Genomic DNA, 21945 nt, shown 5'->3' with positions numbered 1-21945 from the left:
ACATCCCGGGGAAGGACATAGGCAACTTTTATCCCGGAAAATTAAAGAGATCCCTCGGGATTTTCAACAAAACCTAAATTTACGCGGATGAAGTCGCGGGCGTCAGCTAGTCTAGTAATATTTTAATAGTATACGAGCCTACGGATCATTCGGGGTTTTTTTATTCAGATACAAGTTAGCCCTTGACTGCAATCTCACCTGGTGGTAAGTGACGATGCAGTCTAAGACGGAAGTCGGCAAACCTGAAAGGGGTATACCGTATATGACAGTTTTTAATAAACCCATGCCCCTTTAGTTTCGACACGGCATCGTACCGGATCGCTAAATGGCTTGGCGGCACGGCTTTGCCGGTAGGGTGGTAAATAGCCATGGCCGAAGCCTCCCACTAGACAATTTTCTTAATTTGGTCTTACTTCTATGTAGATGAATATATGCTATGCTAATAGGTACATTCATGAAAGTTAGTGACCGTATGACGTCACAACTCATCTCTTCGCTGATTATCTTTTTTTTTGTAAATTAAGCACAGACCATTATGGTGGTGAAGCGTTGGATCGTAGAACTGAAAGCCGGTCATGAAATTATTTTCTTAGGTTAACATGGGTTACGAGTTAGTTATGACAGTCAATACAGGCGGAAATTGACCCAGGATACGCGCAGGGTTATTTACATCCATCGAAGAAATTCAAAATAATCAAAAAAGTGTTACCTTTCGTCCTCCTCCTCCCCCGCCCGCAGGCGCTGGCGGTGGCGGCGCGGGATTCTGTGCTACAAATAAGCTCTCTGTTCTTTTTGGTTGATAGGGTGAGGGTGAAATATCTTGTCCTAATGTTCTTTTGCGTAATAGTGAATCTTCGAAAGGCTGGTGATCTCTCGAAGAAGCGCGCGAAACGGATCCTCTACCGGATGCTAAGTGGCCGTTGCCCGCAGGAGTAGCGGCGCGAGACGGCGGTCGCGACGTGGACATGGGCTGCGGCGCGACGGATCCAGCCCGCGAGCCGCTGCCGGGAGGCGCAGCCTCCACTGAAGGTTGTCGCGATCGCCTGCCGTATCGATCCACACTGGAATCTCTACTTGGAGGCCTTTTATAGTGATCGAAGTAGTCAATTGAGGGCCGACTTCCCGGTGGTCGTTGTTCACGATCTCCATTAATAATGTCCTGTTCTGTTGCATTAGTACGATAGGATGGTTGGTCGACTGCTTGTTGGCGATAAATTTGTTTATCAGGAGTTTGTCTATAGCCTTGTTGGTCCATTGGAGGTTGCCGGTACATCTGCTGTTCCGGCACTTGTCTATAGCCCTGTTGGTCCAGTGGTTGTCGATAGCCCTGCGGGTCGATTGCCTGTCGGTAACCTTGAGAATCTGTATTTAAAGCACTTCTATCGAGAGGACCTTCAGAATGTACTGTACCGGTACGAAGTTCGTTTCTGGCATAGGCCGCCATACTAGGATCCGTATAGACATTACTTTGTGGATCGGTCGTAGGTAAAGCGAGAACACTTTGTCTCCGTGCTATACCCGCTGGAGAGGTCCAGTCTTGGGGTGGTTTTTGATTTGTTGGGGGTCTCATTGAAGTTGAAGGTCTCCGAGTTTGGAATTGTTGGTTCATTTGATCAATAGGTTGTTGTTGTTGTAGTCTGTATGGAGCAGGCTGTTGACCTTCGGGCGACGTGATGTTATACCCACTCGGTGGATCATTAGAAGTGTATATTTTTTGATTACATATCTGATTTTGTGTACTTCCAGGCGGAGACCACGTGTCTTGGTTAGGTTTGTAAAATTGATCATACTGCGGCCCTAGATTTCTTACATCGGTATTGTAGTTGGGACTATTGGAAAATCGTGGGTCAACTGTATGTCCTACGTTTGAAGGATATTGGGCTGATGGTCTTCTAGAAGACACCGAATTTGGCATTTTGTTCATTTGAGGAAGTTGTGAATGCATCGGAGGGATATGATTTGGAATGCTCTTGCCGTCCATGGTTTTATCGGATCCTTGAGTCACAGAAGTAACCTGTGATTCGTAAATTTTCTGTCTATATTTCTCTCTTAAACCTATACGATCAAAGCCAGGATGCTTAAAGTCTGGTGCGAACTGCTTGGCAGTTGTTTGTGCTATATCACAGTCTTCTTTAGCTTGGTCTGCCGATTCGTCGGCTTGTTCGGCTTTTCCTCTCGCTGTAGCTGTCCTGCATTAAACGGTTTAGTTAATAGTGAATTACAAAATTGCTGCTGATATTATCTTTAATTAATTAAAAAATATCATTGTTTTGTTTTATTATTTATTATTTGTCTTGTATCTAGATTCTAGGTATACAACTACTACCATATTTTATTATAAATGCGAAAGTGTGTGTTTGCTAGTTTTTTCTTCAATCACGCCGCATATAGTTAAATCTCACAACGACGTGATTAACATGGATATAGACGAAAACCTAGAGAATGGTGTAAGCGTCTTTTTATCCCAGAAAATGAAAGAGTTCCCATGAGATTTTTACAACCAGAATCCACGCGGCTGACGTCGCGATAATTTTTTCATCACAATTTAAGATAATAGTAAATAAATTCTTTTTATTTCTTTAACCGAAAAGACGTTAAATAGCTAAAATAATTTATCTCAATATTTTGTAATATTGACATAAGAGATTAGGGTACAAATAAGGTAATTTGTCACACCACAGATTTTTCGGTGATTCATCATCTCCGTAACATATTAAATTACGAACCTAGAGGTGGCGATGTCGGCTTTTTGTAATGCTATTTTCGATGCACGCTGCGCTGCATTCACTGCTGAGTCAACTCGTTCCCGAAACTTTGCCGATCGCATGAGGAAAATGTGTTTCCGTTTCTGGCTTGTGATGAGTACGTTGTTTTTGTATTTGCCCTCTTCCTTTGTACCATCTCTGAACGTCGTAACGCCATAGCCATACTTCCTGTTCGCGAACCACTCGCCTTCGTATCGTAGACCGTCGCTGCGCTCACTCACACCAAACCCTGTACGTTTGTCATTCTTCCATTCGCCCAAGTAAGTTTCTGTCACACTGGCATCCAAATGTTCATCCTGGAATGTAAAAGGTAAATAAAATTAAAATTTTGAGAATGTTTCGTTAATATAAATATTTATATAAAGGCATTGCAACTTAGTTTTAGAACAATTATTATCAATCTTAGAAATTACCTACCCGAATTAATTTTACTCAAGACCGGGAAAAGTGGACGACAAATTGTAGAAAAGTGGACTCCACCTCGGTAGTTGCTACGTAGGACAGCCCAATGTCGAGGAAGATCTATCCGAATTAAACATTTGGACCTATCATGAAAAATATAGTTGACCGAGATTCTACGGCATGAAACCGTCATATTATTTTATCTATAAGTATCTACTATTAAATTAAAAAGAGGTAATATTTGTTAGTTTAAGATTGTATGTAGGGGGTAATGTGAACTTATAAATAATAATAATGATGAAGCGTACGGAATTATGCGCAAAAGCTAGTTTAAATATACATGTCCAGACAACTAGGTCTCAGAAAAATCTGGTTCTTAGGTTTCTGTAGTAAAGCAAGGAACGTTTAAGTTTAGCCCAGTTCGTCTGTCCATCTGTCTGTGAATCAGTCATTTTAGAAAATTGAACTAGAAGAGATTTAAAGGTGAAATTTAACACAGTTATTGAATCCTAGTACCGCTACATAGGCATATTTAAAAAAACGATTAAAAGCACATCGGGCTATGCGCAGTGTAGTGTTTCAAGTTGCCCGTCACAAGAAAACTAGCTGTTAATAACACAAACAACTTCATCTACACAATTTTCAATTAAATCTATATGACTCCAAGTACCTACTTTTTATAAGTTGGTTAACTATTACTCGTTAACTTTTATGAGTGATTAATATGTTTACCTACCCATGCCAAATTTCAGCTTTCTAGGACTAAAAGTCTCGGCTGAACTAAGCCGCAGACAGACAGACGGACGGTCGACGGACGGACATGGCGAAACTATAAGGGTTCCTTGTTGACTACAGAAACCTAAAAAAGGAGGTTTCCTGAACATGAAAGTGAACTGAGTAGAGATATTTTTGGTTTACCCCTCAAAGTTTTCTCGGGATAAGAACTGCATTAATATCCCAAGAAAACTTTGAGTATTCCATGAACCTTCCGCATACGACTCGACTAAGAGTATGAGATTTCGTCTCTAAGGTACGGTTATTATCAGATGTTAGTGATAACGGGACTGACGACGGTTTAGGGATGATTTATGCCTACACGTGGCGGTCACGAGCCGTGTCACGTACAAGGCGCGCACGAGGCACGGATTCAAAACATCACGAACATTTTATATGACGCAGTTCCTGCTTCATCGTGTGGCGTCTGTGCACGGACACGACATGGTGAAGCATAAACTTTAAGGGATGATTTATACCAACACGTGGCGGGTATTGGTGTGTTGGTATAAATCATCCCTTACAGTGGTCTCCACCTAGCGCAGCAAGCCGCCGCGCTTGTCCAAATCGCCCGCGCTACGTTGTTTACATGATACTAACTGTATGTCATCGTCTGCATACCTCGACAATGAAGCTGGTGTTGGAGTTGGTGTGGAAGGAGCCGCGCGTGGCCGCAGAGTGCGTGCTCTCGACCGAGGACACCCAGGACGCGGCCGAGCCGGCCGAGCCGCCCGAGCGCACCGAGCCGCCGCCTCGCTTGTCCAACTCGCCCGCGCTACGTTGTTTACATGATCCTAACTGTATGTCATCGTCTGCATACCTCGACAATGAAGCTGGTGTTGGAGTTGGTGTGGAAGGAGCCGCGCGTGGCCGCAGAGTGCGTGCTCTCGACCGAGGACACCCAGGACGCGGCCGAGCCGGCCGAGCCGCCCGAGCGCACCGAGCCGCCGCCTCGCTTATCCAACTCGCCCGCGCTACGTTGTTTACATGATCCTAACTGGATGTCATCGACTGCATACCTCGACAATGAAGCTGGTGTTGGAGTTGGTGTGGAAGGAACCGCGCGTGGCCGCAGAGTGCGTGCTCTCGACCGAGGACACCCAGGACGCGGCCGAGCCGGCCGAGCCGCCCGAGCGCACCGAGCCGCCGCCTCGCTTGTCCAACTCGCCCGCGCTACGTTGTTTACATGATCCTAACTGTATGTCATCGTCTGCATACCTCGACAATGAAGCTGGTGTTGGAGTTGGTGTGGAAGGAGCCGCGCGTGGCCGCAGAGTGCGTGCTCTCGACCGAGGACACCCAGGACGCGGCCGAGCCGGCCGAGCCGCCCGAGCGCACCGAGCCGCCGCCTCGCTTGTCCAACTCGCCCGCGCTACGTTGTTTACGGAGTTTCTGCAAACACAAATTGCAAACACTATTATTTTATTGCCTGCTGTGTAGAATAAAATCCATACTTTCCACACTAATATTATCATTGCGAAAGTGTGTTTGCCTGTCTGTCTGTCTGCTAGCTTTTCACGGCCCAACAAATCAACCGATTTTGATGAATTTTTGTAGTGTTAGCCTATACCCCGGAGAAGGGCATAGGCTATCCCGAACAATCAAAAAGTTCCCACGGGATTCTCAAAGGCCAATCCGTTTAACCGATTTATATGAAGTTTGGTACGGGTAACTTGCATCCCGGAAATTGACATAGGCAACTTTTTACCCCGGAAAATCAAAGAGTTCTCGCTCCGCTCGCGGTTTCGCTAATATAGGTACGCAGCGATCTCTATGTAGGTACTACATGGCTGCTTCAACTCAATCCATATTGCTACGATTTTTACTATCCATATTAATATTATATACTAGCAGTTGCCCGCGACTTCATCCGCGTAAAATTTCTGGTTTCTCATAAGATCAGAAATTTTCCCGCTGCAAAAGGCCTCACTTACCTACTCACTCAATCTCACCTTAAGGCACGGAACCCAGAATATCTAAATGTCAATTTTCACGTCTCTAACTTCAAAACTTAGAGCTTCAATAGCTCAACCGGTATAGGAGTGGACTGAAAACCGAAAGGTCGACGGTTCAAACCCTGCCCGTTGCACTATTGTCGTACCTACTCCTAGCACAAACCTGACGCTTAATTGGAAAGGAAAGGGGAATATTAGTCATTTAACATGGCTAATATTCCTTTTAAAAACAAAAAAAAAACATAGGACTTTCATACAACCTTTGACCCCCCCTTTCACCCCCTTAGGGATGGAATTTAGTTAGATCCTTTCTTACCTGATACCTACCCTCTATAGAAAGAACCTACCATCATACAGGAAATTGCCTCGAGTTAGTTCGTTATTTCGTTGCGCATAACAATACAATGTAGAGACAAAATAGTGGTGTTTTAGGACATAAAAATATACTTTCGTGGAAGATTGACCTACTTAGATTCAACTCAATATTGTTGTTAAACGGGTTGAGTTGAGACCACTTGAGGCGAGCTAGTCTAGTTAGTAGTGTCATGAACAGACTTCACAATACGTTCTTATGTTTCTATTTTCTACTTTTGTACGAGCAAAACCATTTTTGTTACAAGAGTTTTTCACTGAATTACAGTTGCAAAGTGAAATTTAGTTTTCCAAATGTAATTTTGAGATATGAATCTAGTACCTTTTTAATACACCTAAAAGTATCCATACTAATCAATACTAATATTATGATGTTGGTACTGAAGTAGTGCAAAGTGTGTTTGGATGTCTGTATGTCTGTCTTTCTTGCCCATCCGTTTTTGATGAAACCGGTTTTGGTTACCGATTTTGAGGTTTGGTATACAGACTACAGAATATATTGCTTGCATCCTGGAGACGGATGTAAGTTACTTTTTGTCCTGGGAAATTAAAGATATCCGATGGGATTTATAAAAACTCATATTCACTTGGATGAAGTCGTGGGGATCATCTATTTGGTACAGAGACGTATTGCATCCCGAAGGATGCAAACTGTCTCTGTACTAAATATACATATAATATAGCTACATTATCTAATCTTTTTTGCGAAAATTAAAGAATTTTCTCGGGATTTTTTTTTTTTTTTTTTTTTTTTTTTTTTCAAAAAAATCTAAATCTACGCGGGCATCGTCATTATTATAAATAAGAACGTAACTCTTTATAGCTCTTTATCTGTCTGTTTGTTACGTTTTCATGGTTCACCGCTGAACCGATCTTGACGAAACTTGACATAGAAATAGCTTGCATCCTAAGGACGGACATAAAATACTTTAGTCTTGGAAAATCAATAAGTTTCCACGGGGTTTTAACGGACTTCTAAAAAGGAGGAAGAGGCTCAATTTAGTACCTACGTATCTATTTCTTTTTTCTGAGATATAATATATGCACCGATTTGCGTGATTTTTTTTCTACTTTAACAAGTTTTAAAGGACTCGATTTAGCCCCTTATTAAAAGAACAATAGTTTTACTTACGGCAAAAAGGCCCTTTTTAGTTTTTTCGACGAGTGAACCTCGTCTTCCCGTAGGCTCGTCAGAGCTGGCCTTAAGCACGAAACCGCCTCTGGCTTCGTCCATCCGAGTGGTTCTCCGGTCGGAGGGGTCGGGCGTGCCCGTCGCCTCCGCCAGCGATGACAGCGAACCGCGGTGGTCGCGGGAGCTCCCGCGGTAGTGCGACGCCAGGCCGAAGGGCGCAGAAGTGCGCACTCCGTAGCCATGCCTGAAACCACGCATCCATTGTCCTTGATACGTGCCTGAAACAAATTAAGGGCATAGATTAATTTTATTTGTCTCGCTCCGCTCTACACTAAGGGCTTGTTTCCCAGCCGCCAGATCTTTTTTTTTCTAACGGATAGATTTGATATTTTGACAGATTTCCAATACAAATGACTTGAAAGCATCTTGAAAGACATATGTTTTTTTTTGTAGTAGCATGAAATAAGTTGTCGACATGATTGTGTTGTGGGGCGTCGCACGGCAGGCGTGCTACGCTATATTTAACCGGCGAGGGCCGCGAACGCAGGGTGATGCAGGGCCGCCTCACTCATACCATTCACGAACTCAAATCTTAAATCACTAATTCTTATTTTTACATGTGTACCGACTCGGCATTGCTTGCATGAATAGTTTAATCCATACTTAATAATACAAATGTAAAAGTGTTTATGTATGTCTGTCTGTTAGATTTTCATGGCTCATACGTTTAACCGATTTTGACGTTTGGTACAAAGATAGCTTGCATCCCATCATGGACGGACCTAGGCTACTTTTGTCTCGGGATTTTAAAACCGAAATCAACGCGAATGAAGTAGTGTAATAACATCAAAAAGCAATACAGCCGGTTTTTATTATTATAATAAATGTAATAAAGAGCAAAAAAATAGCAGATAAAATCAAGTAATATGCCTTTTCAATATTATCAAAAGGCAAGAGCTACAGAGCCTGATACCGTCAACAAATTAGGTACTGAAACAACTAGGTACACAAAGATCAATGCACGAATGCATGGATAACAAACAGACACATAGATCCATACTCGATATTATATAAATGCTGAAGGGTGTCTATCTGTCTGTCTGCTAGCTTTTCACGGCCCAACCGTTCAACCGATTTTGATGAAATTTGGTACAGACTTAGCTTACATCCCGGGGACGGACATTACTTCGGACGGCTACTTTTTATCCCGGAAAATTAGAAATGCCATGGGATTTAAAAATAACCAAAATATATGTGGACGAAGTCGAGGGCATCATCTAGTTTTTGTATATATGAAACGTGGACATAAAACCCCCTCTTCACTCGCGAGCCATCCGTGGTGCGAAAAAAACATACACACTGCTGTTTCGTGTCGTTCGTGGAAAACTCGTTCAGAGCTTTCCCTCCGCGATTCACACGAGAGTGAAGAGCAGACATAAACTTTTGAAAAATACTTAGGTATATAAGTTCAAAGACAAAAACCATTTTTGAAATTGCGTAAAAACGTTCCCTTGACGCGTTTTGACCGGATGACGGATGTGACTAATATAAATTATAATAATGTTTTTAGGAAAACGATTCAGTGCTACATATTTGCGATTTTATGAATGACAAATCTTAATGCGGTGGTGAGTCAACGTACAGGCGAGGCGTCGAGAATTGTGTGACGTTGTTTCATGGTAATGCACGGACGCGGCACGGGTTGTATTACGTAGGTACAACCGATTTTTGGTGCTTCAAGGTTGCATTAATAACATAGAGCTCGTTACGTCTAACGTACCTACCTACTTATGCGTTGAAAAATTAGTAATTTCGATATTTGCTCGTACGTAAAGAATTAGGAATTATCCCAATAATTTATGTATAGCAGCCAAGGCCATTGCTAGTCTGGAATTGATTTCGTGGACGGGCCAGAAGAAGAAATGAGAAATAATATTTTTGTTGACTTAACGTGGTCCCTGGTCGGTAAAATTTTGCCTATTAATTTGACAGGACGAAAGAATTTTATAAAGTATGCATTCAATACCAAATACCAATTGAAAAATGCAAGAACGAGAGAGAAAAAATATTTCACATGAGTTTTCGGGGGGGAGGGGTGATTTAAACACCAAAAATCCTTCTTTGCCTAGAGCATGCTCTAGCAGCATAGAACAATGTAAATAATGGGTTCATCAATATCGGTGGAAATAAAGAATACAGTATGTAACGTACCTACTTACATACGGGAGACGTCACGATATTCAATTGTTTTTCGTTTGCATTATTCTCCATAAAGATTTTTCGCACAGTCTATCAAGCATATTTCATATTTTAATAAGAGTTTATTCGTAGCACACTCCAAATAAACGTAGTTTGGCGCTCACTTGAACACTAATCAATCAAACTGAATCAATTTTTGTAGATACGTTCTAGAAACAAATATAATATGTCTGTATGGTTTGCCCGATTTCCTTTAAAATATTTAGTTTCAAAGATGCGGGATCAAGGATACAAACCTTTAAAAGTGTGTAACTTTAAAACGACATTTTACGGAAAGCTGGTAACACTGACATAGATATTTGATTGGTTAATATTCAAATGAAAACCAAACTACGTTTTTATGGAGAATTCTGGAAATGCGGTAGGGAAACTTCTCTTAAATAGACTTCGTGTAGGTAGGTATTTCTGAGCTATTCTCTTAATAGGAAGCTTCATAATATTATGTATACTAACCATCGATGATACTAACGAATTAATGCACATAACAAATAACAATGTAGGCATAAACGAATAATAGAGCTTAAATTAATAAGGGGCTAGCCAAGACGCGAGACGTGGACAAGCTTTCATCGCTCATACATTGTAAGATTTTCTAGAAGAAAATTACTACCCCCTTCTGTCACAAGCTTCTTACTAAATAGACATACTTACGGCCCTGTATTTTGTTGAAAAATACGTAAAATTTGAATTTTTGAAATCTTTGAAAAAGTTTGCTTTAAAATCGTAGACTCGTAGACTTTTCGTAGATGCCTCTACGATGTTGTATTTTGACGATTTATCATAGAAGTCTGCCAATCCTCACTTGGCCAGCGTGGTGGACTGTGACCATATCCTTCTCATACTGAGAGGGGACCCGTGCTCTGTTGTGGGCCGGCTATGGGTTGATCACGATGATGATTGCCATTGATGCGGACAAACAAACGCATTTATAATATGGGTAGTGATATTATGGACATTTTCTACACGTTTCCCGAGCGCGTGCGTTGCGCAAAGCAGGGGAGTTTCTTTTTAGTTCACGCAATCATAATGTAGGTCATTAGGTGATATTCATGTGCAGCTATTATTAAGCCGATGCCGACGGAGGCAGCGGTGCAGACGGATTTAAAAGCTCTCTTTATGAAACATTTATGCTTCTAAAGAATAACAATCTTCAATGTTTGTTTTGTTATGGTTGAGACCTGTTAAAGATTTTTAAACTGTGACTTTCACTATCATTATCATCAACTTATCACCGGCCCACTACAGAGCACGGGTCTCCTCTACAAATGAAAGGGTTTTAGCCCGCTGAAATCGCAAATGAAAGGGTTTTAGGTTCTACCACGCTGGCCGAATGTGGATTGGCAAACTTCACACACGTTCAGAACATTATGGAGAACTCTCAGGCATGCAGATTTCCTTACGATGTTTTCCTTCATCCTTAAAGCAAGTGATATTAATTTAGACCCGAAATCGAACCCCCGACTCCCCGAATAGGAGGCCGACGTTTTAACTAAGTACTAGGCTTTCACTGCGTTGTGTGTGTGACTTTAAAAAGCTTTTACTTTTAATTTGTACTTGTACAATTTATATTTGTATACCTACTACTAATGTCCAAGAACCATATAAGTAGCAGGCGGTACGATTTTGCATCACTTTGCGAAGTAAAGTCAACAATGACAGAAGCTTCCAAATAAATAACCAGAAATCAAGACAAATATTCAAGTCCATCTGGTTATACCCCTATGATATATCATTTCGTAATAATATGTACCTACATACAAATCTGGGAAAATCTGGAAATCGATCTCGGCGTCGTGCATCGGGAGAAATAAATAAACGGCAAAAAGTGAAACGAAAAAACAACAGCTGGGCAGCAGTATTGTTGGCCGCATGAGTGAGCGAGATAGGGCACAACTTCGCTTCTTTCAGCAGCCCTAGCCCTACGGCAAACTATACACGTTGAAATTTTAGTGGTTGTCTTCCCGCGGCAGGATGATTGGCCCTCAGTAGTAGTATCGAAATTTTGAGTTAAACTTAAAAAATAAAAATGTTTTTGTTTTGAAATAATTAAAAAAAATCGACAACTCGAAAGTGTGGGAAACAATAGTAACTCCCTAGACGTAACGTGAATAGTTAGGTAGGTACATCCACTCGAAACGCGCTGCCAATAAAGTGAAAAAGTTAAGAGCAAAATAAGCTCTCGCGCGTAGTGATACGGCATAAACTAGCCTGCACGCACGCGGTATCACTATTGGTTCGAGGTCTCATTCGATTTTTGTTTTTCTCGATTGTAAATTTGACATTTTTGACTTTAATAATTTTTTATATTTATAATTCGATTGTAATACCACGACAAAATCATTTCGCTTCGGGAAAACAACCATTAAAATTTCAGGGTGTATAATTTCCCGCTCCGCGATAATACCAATTCCCATTCGCTGATACCTAGTAATATTACCGTCCCATGACTCGCAGGGCAGAAAATGATTCATGCCATATCTGCAGGTGTCCTTCGATATTTCACAGAAAATAAGTCTTCCCCTTTATATTTAGGTTTTAAAGTTTGAGATTTTGCTACTGCAATTTATAGTAGGTAGTGTAAATAAAAATTGTGCAATAATTAAAAAAATATTTAAAAGCATAAAAGTAAATAGTAGATAGTCAATTTTTATTATCAAACAAGCAACTAGTTGACAGTTTTCGCGTAATTAAGTATAACAGCATAGGTGCTCTATAAAATATAGCGTATCTACCCGAAAGCCGTGCCAATAATTTTTATTAAAGCTTTGGAGTTAATTGCTCTGATTGAAACAATCTAATATGCTCAGACTACTAAATACGAGATGAGAGCGTCATGGTCATGTAAACCGAAGTATTTTTGTCGGTATTTAAAAAATTTGGCAATGAAATTAATATAGAGCTGCCATTTGTCTACGATAGAGTTCAAAACCCCATCACATCTCATAAACGCTGAAATATAGTAAAATTATTTTTCTGTCTTTTGGTACCTAGTATTTTAAAATTGGGATAATCAAGTTGCTTCAAGAACACGTCGTCAATCGCATATCTAGCGTACTATGTTAATAGTATTATTGTATACTAGATGATGCCCGCGACTTCGTCCGCGTGGATTTAGGTGTTTTAAAAATCCCGTGGGGACTCTTTGATTTTCCGGGATAAAAAGTAGCCTATGTCCTTACTCGGGATGTAAGCTTGCTTTGTACCATTAGTATTAATATGGATCTATGGATCGGTGTCATACATTTTATATAAAGATGTGCACACAGTGACAGACTGGCTCGCTCCAACTGAACAATCTTCGCGCCAGATTGCGATGCGATCTAGTGGTTGTAACATACCAGTTACCACATTCGAAAACATAGTTATATTGTTGGAAGAACTAGTACATTCTAGATATCGATGGGTGGTAATTAGAGTTGAATGCTTACCGCCATCCGCATATGTCTCCGAGCCATATCCGTCTTGAAGCCCGTTAGCCCATGTACCCTCGTATTTGGCATTGCTCGTGCTGCTTTGCCGGACGCCGTAGCGGCCCTTGTAGCCCTGCGTCCACTCCCCGCGGTACAACCACCGGTCGCGCGACTCGACGCCGAGACCATGCCGTTTGCCGTTCTGCCATTGTCCCTCGTATGAACTGCCACTGTAAAAACACAATTCCATCATTATTTTCCTATTTTAGTAGAAACTATATAAATATGTACAAGAATTATATATCATATTTCGTGTATTCGGTATGGGGAAATCAAAAACCATACGAGATACAGGGAAACTGTGTTAGGGAGGCCTTTAGTTCTTTTTTTTGGGAAATCAATTTTGACACAGTCAATTTTTTTGGTCAAGCGTGAGTTGCCTATAAAAATTAATGCCCTGTGCTGTGTATCATTTCATTTACAATAATATCTTTAGAGATCTCACGAAATTAAAATAAAATGGCCACGGCAGCCGTGCATGCAGCGCGACTACATCGCAGAACGACGTTTTTCCCGACTGCGGGCTGTACAGGAGTGGAGAACGCGGGTAAAGACGCAAGGGGTGCAACGGACCGACGTGAGTTTTTCATGAATATACTTAGTAAAAGACCTGGACAGTGCCATAGGCTACTTTTATCTCGGAAAATCAAAGAGTGCCCACGGGATTTTTAAAAACCTAAATCTACGCGGACGAAGTCGCGGGCATCGGCTAGTTTCTAAATATTTATGTATTTTTTACTGTTCTAGTCCTAAAACTAAACCCATATCGTTTCATCTCTTCATATCTACTATTCCCGACAACATATTGTCGTAGTAAAATTTTATTTTACTTTGATTCTGTTTGCAAACCATTCACACAATATATATACGAAACTTAATATGATTGTATGAACAAGCTAAATATAGCGTAATACCAATAATGAGGTTGATGTGGGAATGTGTGTTGAAAGATGGTATAATACTTCTTGTTATGTTTTTCCTTATTTTGTGCTCGTTAAACTGCCAATACGCATTAAACGTTTAATGGTAACGTAGTATTGTGGTAGAGGCCACAGTCTAGAGTTCTTCTGAAATGTTATAGAGGAAGAGCCTGTGAGGGCCAGACTTTCGTTATTTTATAAAAGCTGAAAGTTTCTCTGCGTATTGTACCCAACACAGGGAGGAACGATCAGCGACTATGAAGTTTGGATCATGGTGGCTTTGGGGTATAACAAGTAATAATGGTGTAAAAAATCTTACGTGAAAGTATAAAGTCAACTTTTTTATATTTTTTTTTATTCGGAGTAGTATTAGATATCTCGTCATGCATTGCCAGATTTAGTGTCGTTGCCACCCCCTACCAGACACCCGCCAAGTCTGCCAGTAGGCAGAACTTTTAAATTTTAAAGGCGTCTGGCAGGGGGTTGCCACGACACTAAGCGTCTGGCAAAACAATTATAACTAGCTTATTCCCGCGACTTCGTCCGCGTAGACTACACAAATTTCAAACCGCATTGTACCCCTATAGGGGTTAAATTTTCAAAAATCCTTTTTAGTGGATGTCTACGTCATAATAGCTATCTGCATGCCAAATTTAAGCCCGATCCGTCCAGTAGTTTGAGCTGTGTGTTGATAGATCAGCCAATCAGCTTTTCTCTTTATAAATATAGTTAACTAGCTGATGCCGCTGAACTTCGTCCGCGTGGAATTAGGTTTTTTAAAAATCCCGTGGGAACTTTTTGATTTTTCGGGATAAAAAGTAGCCTATGTCACTCTCCAGGTCATCATCTATACTCATGCAAAAATTACGTCAATCCGTTGCACCGTTGCGACGTTATTGAAGGACAAACCAACAAACCAACAAACCAACAAACAAACACACTTTCGCATTTATAATAAGGGTACTGATTAACTTGATGATGCAAACGACTTCGCCCGCGTGGATTTAGGTTTTTTAAAATCCCGTGGGAAACTCTTTAATTTTATGTGAAAAGCTGGCAGACAGACAGACAGACACACTTGCGCATTTATAATATAAGATATACATATATATATTGGATATACCTAGTTTTTGTGAACAAAATAGATATATCAATCAATCAATCATCAATCAATCAATACTTATAATAAAACTGTAACAGGTCAAATTCTGTACATTGAAGATATTTTGAAAAATTTTTTTTGAGGGCACTCTATAATCGATACTGAACCCAAAACTGTAATTTTTTCATTTTTGTCTGTCTGTCTGTCTGTCTGTATCACGGCCGCGCATCACGCTGAAACTACTGAATGGATTCCAATGAAACTTGGTACGATTTGAGGTCATACTATGAGGAAGAATAAAGGATACTTTTTATCCCGAAATTCAGCATGGTTCCCGTAGGAGAGGGGATGAAAGTTAAAATGTATACTGAGTTGTAATTCATTAACGCGTAGTCCGATTTCATTCATTCTTTTTTTGTTAGAAAGGGGATATTTTAAAGATTGTTCCGTAAATATTTCAAGGTCATCGGTTTTTAACCGACTGTCAAAAAGGATTTTTTCTACATCGATTTTTTCGAGGTTTCTGGACCGATTTGCAATTTTTTTTTAAATCAACAAAAAAAAGTTTTTGTGGTGGTCACATAAAAAATTCTGGATTCAACTCCTCAATCCTGATGCTGCAAAGTACTAAAGTCCTAAATCGTGGGGATTTTAGAATTTCTGATAGTGAATTGATATTTTAGGTATCAAGCAACGGCTTCACGATGACACTCCCAGTCCGAAATACTCTAACCTGATGATGCAGGGTACAGCACTCCTAAACCATAAAGATTCAGGAACTGTTCCTGTACTGTCCTATTTGATAATAAAACACACTTACAATCTCACAAGTGAATGTAGGGTACACGAATCACTCGACACGTCCGCACCCGGCCTGAGCTTACGGCAGACTGGCGCTTGTTCGCGTACACTACATCCCTTCTTTATTTTTATTTATTTGAAATAATAGTAATAAACATGTTTCATTTAAGTAACCTTTTTACAAGCGCTTTTGAGTCGTCGGGTAGTTTTAATTTACCACTGGTTCGGAATGCCGTTCCTACCGAGAAGAACCAGCAAGAAACTCGGCGGTTGCTCTTTTTAATTTTTCAATTTACAATGTTATTATACCATACTATAATACAAGCCATTGCAGCCCCGTGCATTGCTGGAGCGAGTCAAATGATTCAAAATTACAATAGCTTTTAACGTTTCAACTTAAACACCTATAACATGGCAGATAACTAATTAAGTTTTAAATATAAGTATTTGTTATACATTTCTAGCAAAATTTAATACAACAACTTTGGTTTTAATTCTTTTTACCAACATTCGAAACCAATTTACTTTAGTATAAAATATAATCTATCAATCAACAAAGAATCTACGCTAGTTCACCATTTGCTCCTAAATCATTATTACTGCTATTTTGATTTCCAACAGTCCATGAATCATTTACTTTCTTTATATGAACTACGTTTTGGTGACATTGTGTCCCGGATTCATCATCTTGAATATCAACATCTCAACCACTCACGTCCGTTACTGTATGCGTAGTGGGATTGAAATAGTAAGTAATAGTACCATCAGAAAATGTTTAAAATTGACAACTGTTTTGTTAAATAAATATTTCTCATTTTTCCATTTTCATTTTCATTTTCAACTGCTGTCTGTCGCCTTCCTTTGAGATCTCTATACTCCTTCCCTTTTCCCCTTTATTTGTAGATCCCTGTCTCTTACTTCTTCGTCTATTGTTTTGTATCCCATGTCTGGTGCTGCTGGGATCTCGTCTCAAAACTGTCTTTTATAAAATGATTCCAAGGGAGATTTGCTTACAACAGAGTGAGGAGTACTATTATACATCATTAAGCAACTGAAAATGTCCTCTTTCTAATCCCTGTTTTCAGCCTGACAACTTTTTAGATGTTTTAAAACGTCTCGATTTTTTGCCTCACAAATTCATCCTTCATTTGAGGCTAATACGGGACCATATTATAGAATGATTCCACCTTCCTTACAATCGGTTTGATGTCTGCACAAATAGCGATTTTAAACAAGCGAAAATTTAGTAGCAGCATAATCGATAAACAAATCCGACCATTTAGGACCTTTATGTAATAGTGAGTTTAGCTTGAGTCATTTACAACGGACGATGCATCTAGAACGAGTCTGACTGCAAGTAGAGACTTTATCGTCGCGTTGAACACCCTGGTGTGGAATAACATGTTGTACGTCAGAGCAATCTTGCGTTACAGGACTTAAGTAATCTTTCACTAAATATTCCTCAATTATATTATTGTAATTATTATATTTTCTAATTTGCGTTCTGTCGTATTTTTATAAGTATCTTGCAACCTTGTTCTTCCTTGCCAAGGAAGTTACTCTTAGAGGGAGGTACCTCTTCCAATTCAAAATTGCGTAAATAATTATTTTATTTTATTTTATATGGAAAACCAACAGCTTAAATTAACATATTATAATCTTATAATTAAATAACTAGAAGCTAGTAATAGGTTCTCACAGGTAGATACAAAATTAAAATTCAAAGAACACAGTGAAAAGCAAACTATAACTAAATATAATTACATTATGCTAGCAAACAAATTCATTAATTGTCTAAGTGTTCATTTGTAATAACACCCAGCGTTTGCGTTTGTGAAGGAGAAGTGGATTGCGTTAGCGGAGCTTGACCAATAATAATGTACCCAAATGTAGTTTGCAATGCGTGAAGCATACCTACCAGGTGGAGCCGCTACGCGGTCTGATAGCAGGATTTGCCTAAACATTTGCGCGCCAAATCATATCAACCTTACTTGGAAGATGGTAGGTATTATCTGCGAATGGTACCCTCTCTAAGTAGTTAAGCATCCGATAATAATGTGGGTAAGTGAACTGTGATTTTGTCAACAATCAACGCCGTGAGCGAATATGATCTATCGATAAATCGACTTATACTCTTTATTCTACTGGAAGTACCTCTGAACCCGTTCACAATCGCGGGATTTGACTGCGTCTTGACTGTTACTTGACTGCGTCTAACACAATCTTTTGTTATGGTTATGTAGCGTTATCTATAAGGTATTTGAGGATATATTCTGCTAGAGTCTAAAGTGCGAATGGAAGCGGTTGCGAGCAAAACGGTCGTGCGCATATTATTATTAAGCTAGTAAAGCGAGATTGCGATTTGACTCTGTTACTTTGTGTCAGAAAGGTCTGCAAGTGTGCGATCACCTTTATGCCCAGAAATCTCGTTTTAGTTATCTCTATGGAGTAGCTTGTGGTGTTTTGCTCCGCAAGTATAAGATTTATCCGATTGGCGTAGCCGATTTTCTCGAAAAGAAAAGGATAAACAAGATGTGCATCCTTGATTAGACTTAGGACAGCAGTAGTGTTTGTGCGTAACGTTTTTACAAGGCAGGCATAACTGATTTTTATCACCAACCGAAATATCAAAAGATTTTGATGTAAGTATATGAAGAGGGTATATTTTTGGCGAAGGTAGTTTGCGTTGGCGCAGATTTTTATTTTCAATTGACGTGTGATGAGAATTCTCAGGAATTCTATCATTTACTTTAGCTGATTATTTTATAACTCATTAAAATTATCCCAAGTAGATACTTTTTAGAGCGCATATACTTTTTATACAAGTGAGTGAATAAATTAAGTCTTTATTTTCTATATTCAACTTTTCAACCGCTACGATTAATGTTCCCCAAACATCTAAGAACGAGTTTAAAATTAAAGTTAAAGTTAAGAACTTGATCTAGGTAGTTTTAACTTAAGGTGCGAACATCTTGGTATTTCTCTACCAATGTTGAGTAAATAAGCTCATAACCATCCCCAGAGGGCTCAATCCCTGCTATGGAGGTCACGGCAGCGTCTAGAAGCTGGCCTAATAATTTTTTTTTTTCTACTAAGTTCTTTATTTTTGTGAATTTTAGTACTGAAGCATTCATAAAAGATAGTTGTTTTATATCTCCACCAAATGTATGTAAATTTATAGATGGCAATTTTACCTTAGACTTACAAGACGTCGCAGCTTGACAAAATCTTGAGTCTTTAAAGCCAATGTTGATGGCAAACGCTTTTAATTTGAGTTGAACGGTCAACTCAAATTGAACCCACGAAAACCGATCTTCAATGCAATTAAAGATGGAAAATTCGCGAGATAATCTGGATTATTTTAGTATAGAGTAATATTCAACTTCTTAATAAGGTCTATGTATTCTGTGCATGATTTTATTTTTTATTAGCGGCTTTCAACAGGAAATTTCATCTTCACTTGTCATATTTTAAGACGCGTTATATTTGCAAAATAAGCTCCTACCTGAGTCTCCAATACTAACACTTCTGTACTGACCTTTGGGGTCGAACCTTCTCCTTTCGTCATTTTCGACTTCCGAAATCGGAAATCTCCTTTTCCACGAAAGAAAATAGGTATTCAATAAATAAAGTGAATTATAAAATTATACAGGTAGGTAGATAAGCGAATTGCGTAACTGGCTTGCGAGAAAACTAAGTATGTACTTACCTATTCAATTAATATAGTACGTATGCAGAATTTAAATTCTATAAGCAAGTAGGTAAGCGAGTTTAGTAGTCACGGACCTATAACAAGTAGGTATATATTCCGAATTAAGTAACTAGTCAATTAATTTAAAGTATTCAATTCATATACTATGACGCGGTAGGAATAAAAGTTTTTAACTGTAGGTAGGTAGACAATTTTGCCTACTGAATCTTTCGATACGAATAGGTACCTAACTTATGTGATTCACTGAATTCACTTATGCGATTCAATTTAGATACACTGCACTGTACCTAAATATTGCACTGTATGAAAATCTTTCCTGTGTTTTGGATACGATAAGTATGTCAATTATATAGTTACTTTTAATTAATATTAAAATAACTACTTGATTAAATGAGTGAATATCATGGATTTTATCATAAAGATCAGGTTCCATCCAAGTTCGAAGTGACCAGTGTGGATGATGCATGAGTCATTTTGACTCTTATTTTTGCGTGGCTTTTACTGAAAATCAGTAACAGTATTACAACTGCGTAGCCCTATCATACTGTTGCAAGTATTAATTGCGTGGCTTTTACTGAAAATCAGTAACAGTATTACAACTGCGTAGCCCTATCATACTGTTGCAAGTATTCATTGCGTGGCTTTTACTGAAAATCAGTAACAGTATTACAACTGCGTAGCCCTTCACACTGTAATTTAATCTGCGTGGCCGTTTTTTTTAAATCTGCGTGGCCGTTTCATTTAATATGCGTGGCCGTTTTATTTAATATGCGTGGCCGTTTAATTTAATCTGCGTGGCCGTTTTATTTAATATGCGTGGCCGTTTAATTTATTCTGCGTGGCCGTTTGATTGAATCTGCGTGGCCGTTTTATTTAATCTGCGTGGCCGTTTAATTTAATTAGCGTGGCCCTTTGTTATTTACTCATTGCGTGGCCGTGCAACTTTTTATATAACTGGATCATCTCACTATAAATTGTGCAAGTATACAAATAGATAAGTAGACAATGAGATAAGTGCCAAATTTTAAATATTGTGATGTAATTATTGTTACTAATATATAATGAGATAATCAAAGTAACCAATACACATATTTTCTACCTCGACTTAATCCAATTAAATTGTTATTTAAACTCTCATATTTCGAATTATTAGTTAAAACATTTAATAGTCAAACAATATTTAACAAATATTGCACCAATAAAATGTCTTCATCATTATGTCGATCATAATTTAAGTAAATATATCTATTTAACTATTTAACTGATCGTAGGTAGGCAGCGTTCAGTTCAATTCAATTCAATTTTATTTATAGTATACGTGCACAAAATATTTTTTGTGAATATCCATATTATAACCATAGTTTCGCATAATTACGTGGCCTTATTTCCGTTCTATTTGATACGATGCATGACCCTTAACAATGAAGGATATAGGTATGAATCCGTTTGCCACTAACAATTGTTTACGTATCTACCGTACGTACTCGTGTTCATAAGACGCGATTCTGATTCACTAATTTAATGTATGTATTCTATTAGGTTACCTATACCTAATATACATTAGACAACAATTTGTTATAGGCTATTCGAACCGACGTTAGGCAGGTACACGTAAACAACAGATGGGCAACAAATAATAATTACCTACTATACCTTCCTTTATTTCACTTTTTTTTTCCTTTTTAGGGTTACATTTTTTAAATCCTAGTCTCGTCGCCACTTGTACTGTCCTATTTGATAATAAAACACACTTACAATCTCACAAGTGAATGTAGGGTACACGAATCACTCGACACGTCCGCACCCGGCCTGAGCTTACGGCAGACTGGCGCTTGTTCGCGTACACTACAGTTCCTGGTGAAATAATATTGTAAATGCCAAGCTATGAGTATGTTATTGAATTCCAAGTCTCAACTCTTCAATCCTGATGCTGCTGGTGAATTGATATTTTAGGTACCAAGCAATAACTACTTACACTAACAAGCTTAAAATAAAATAAAAACGTTAAAAAACCGACTTCCAAAGACACTACAAAGTAAAAAATAACTTTTGTTTCTACACGTGTATGAATGTATGAAGTCGGGCGAGCATAATAAAAGAAACTAGAAATCAAAGCGTGAAGCTCGCCCGTCTTCGACGTATTATATACACGTGTAGAAATAAAAGTTATTTTTTACTTTGTAGTGTTTTTGGACGTCGGTTTTTTTAATATTTTTATTTTTGTAGTTTAGGAATTACAGACATTACAATCATCAATTAGGTACATTTAACTTGAAACCCG

At 39.0% G+C, this 21945-nt stretch overlaps 1 protein-coding gene across 1 annotated transcript in view; it reads right to left on the bottom strand.

The window, feature by feature from the left end:
- jp (junctophilin) overlaps window positions 1-21945 on the bottom strand; it is a 37755-nt gene that overhangs the window by 3316 nt on the left and 12494 nt on the right. The window contains exons 2-6 of the mRNA XM_069498395.1: window positions 13088-13299; window positions 7401-7678; window positions 5160-5333; window positions 2727-3061; window positions 702-2189 (exon numbers count right to left, since the gene is read on the bottom strand). Of these exons, the coding sequence (XP_069354496.1) occupies window positions 702-2189; window positions 2727-3061; window positions 5160-5333; window positions 7401-7678; window positions 13088-13299 (2487 nt within the window). The remainder of the gene's footprint in view (window positions 1-701; window positions 2190-2726; window positions 3062-5159; window positions 5334-7400; window positions 7679-13087; window positions 13300-21945) is intronic.

This window comes from Maniola hyperantus, chromosome 1, assembly GCF_902806685.2.
Source record: "Maniola hyperantus chromosome 1, iAphHyp1.2, whole genome shotgun sequence".
NCBI classification, from domain to species: Eukaryota; Metazoa; Arthropoda; class Insecta; order Lepidoptera; family Nymphalidae; genus Maniola; species Maniola hyperantus.
Note: the sequence above shows the minus strand (reverse complement) of the source record. Positions and strands in the feature narration are given on the sequence as shown.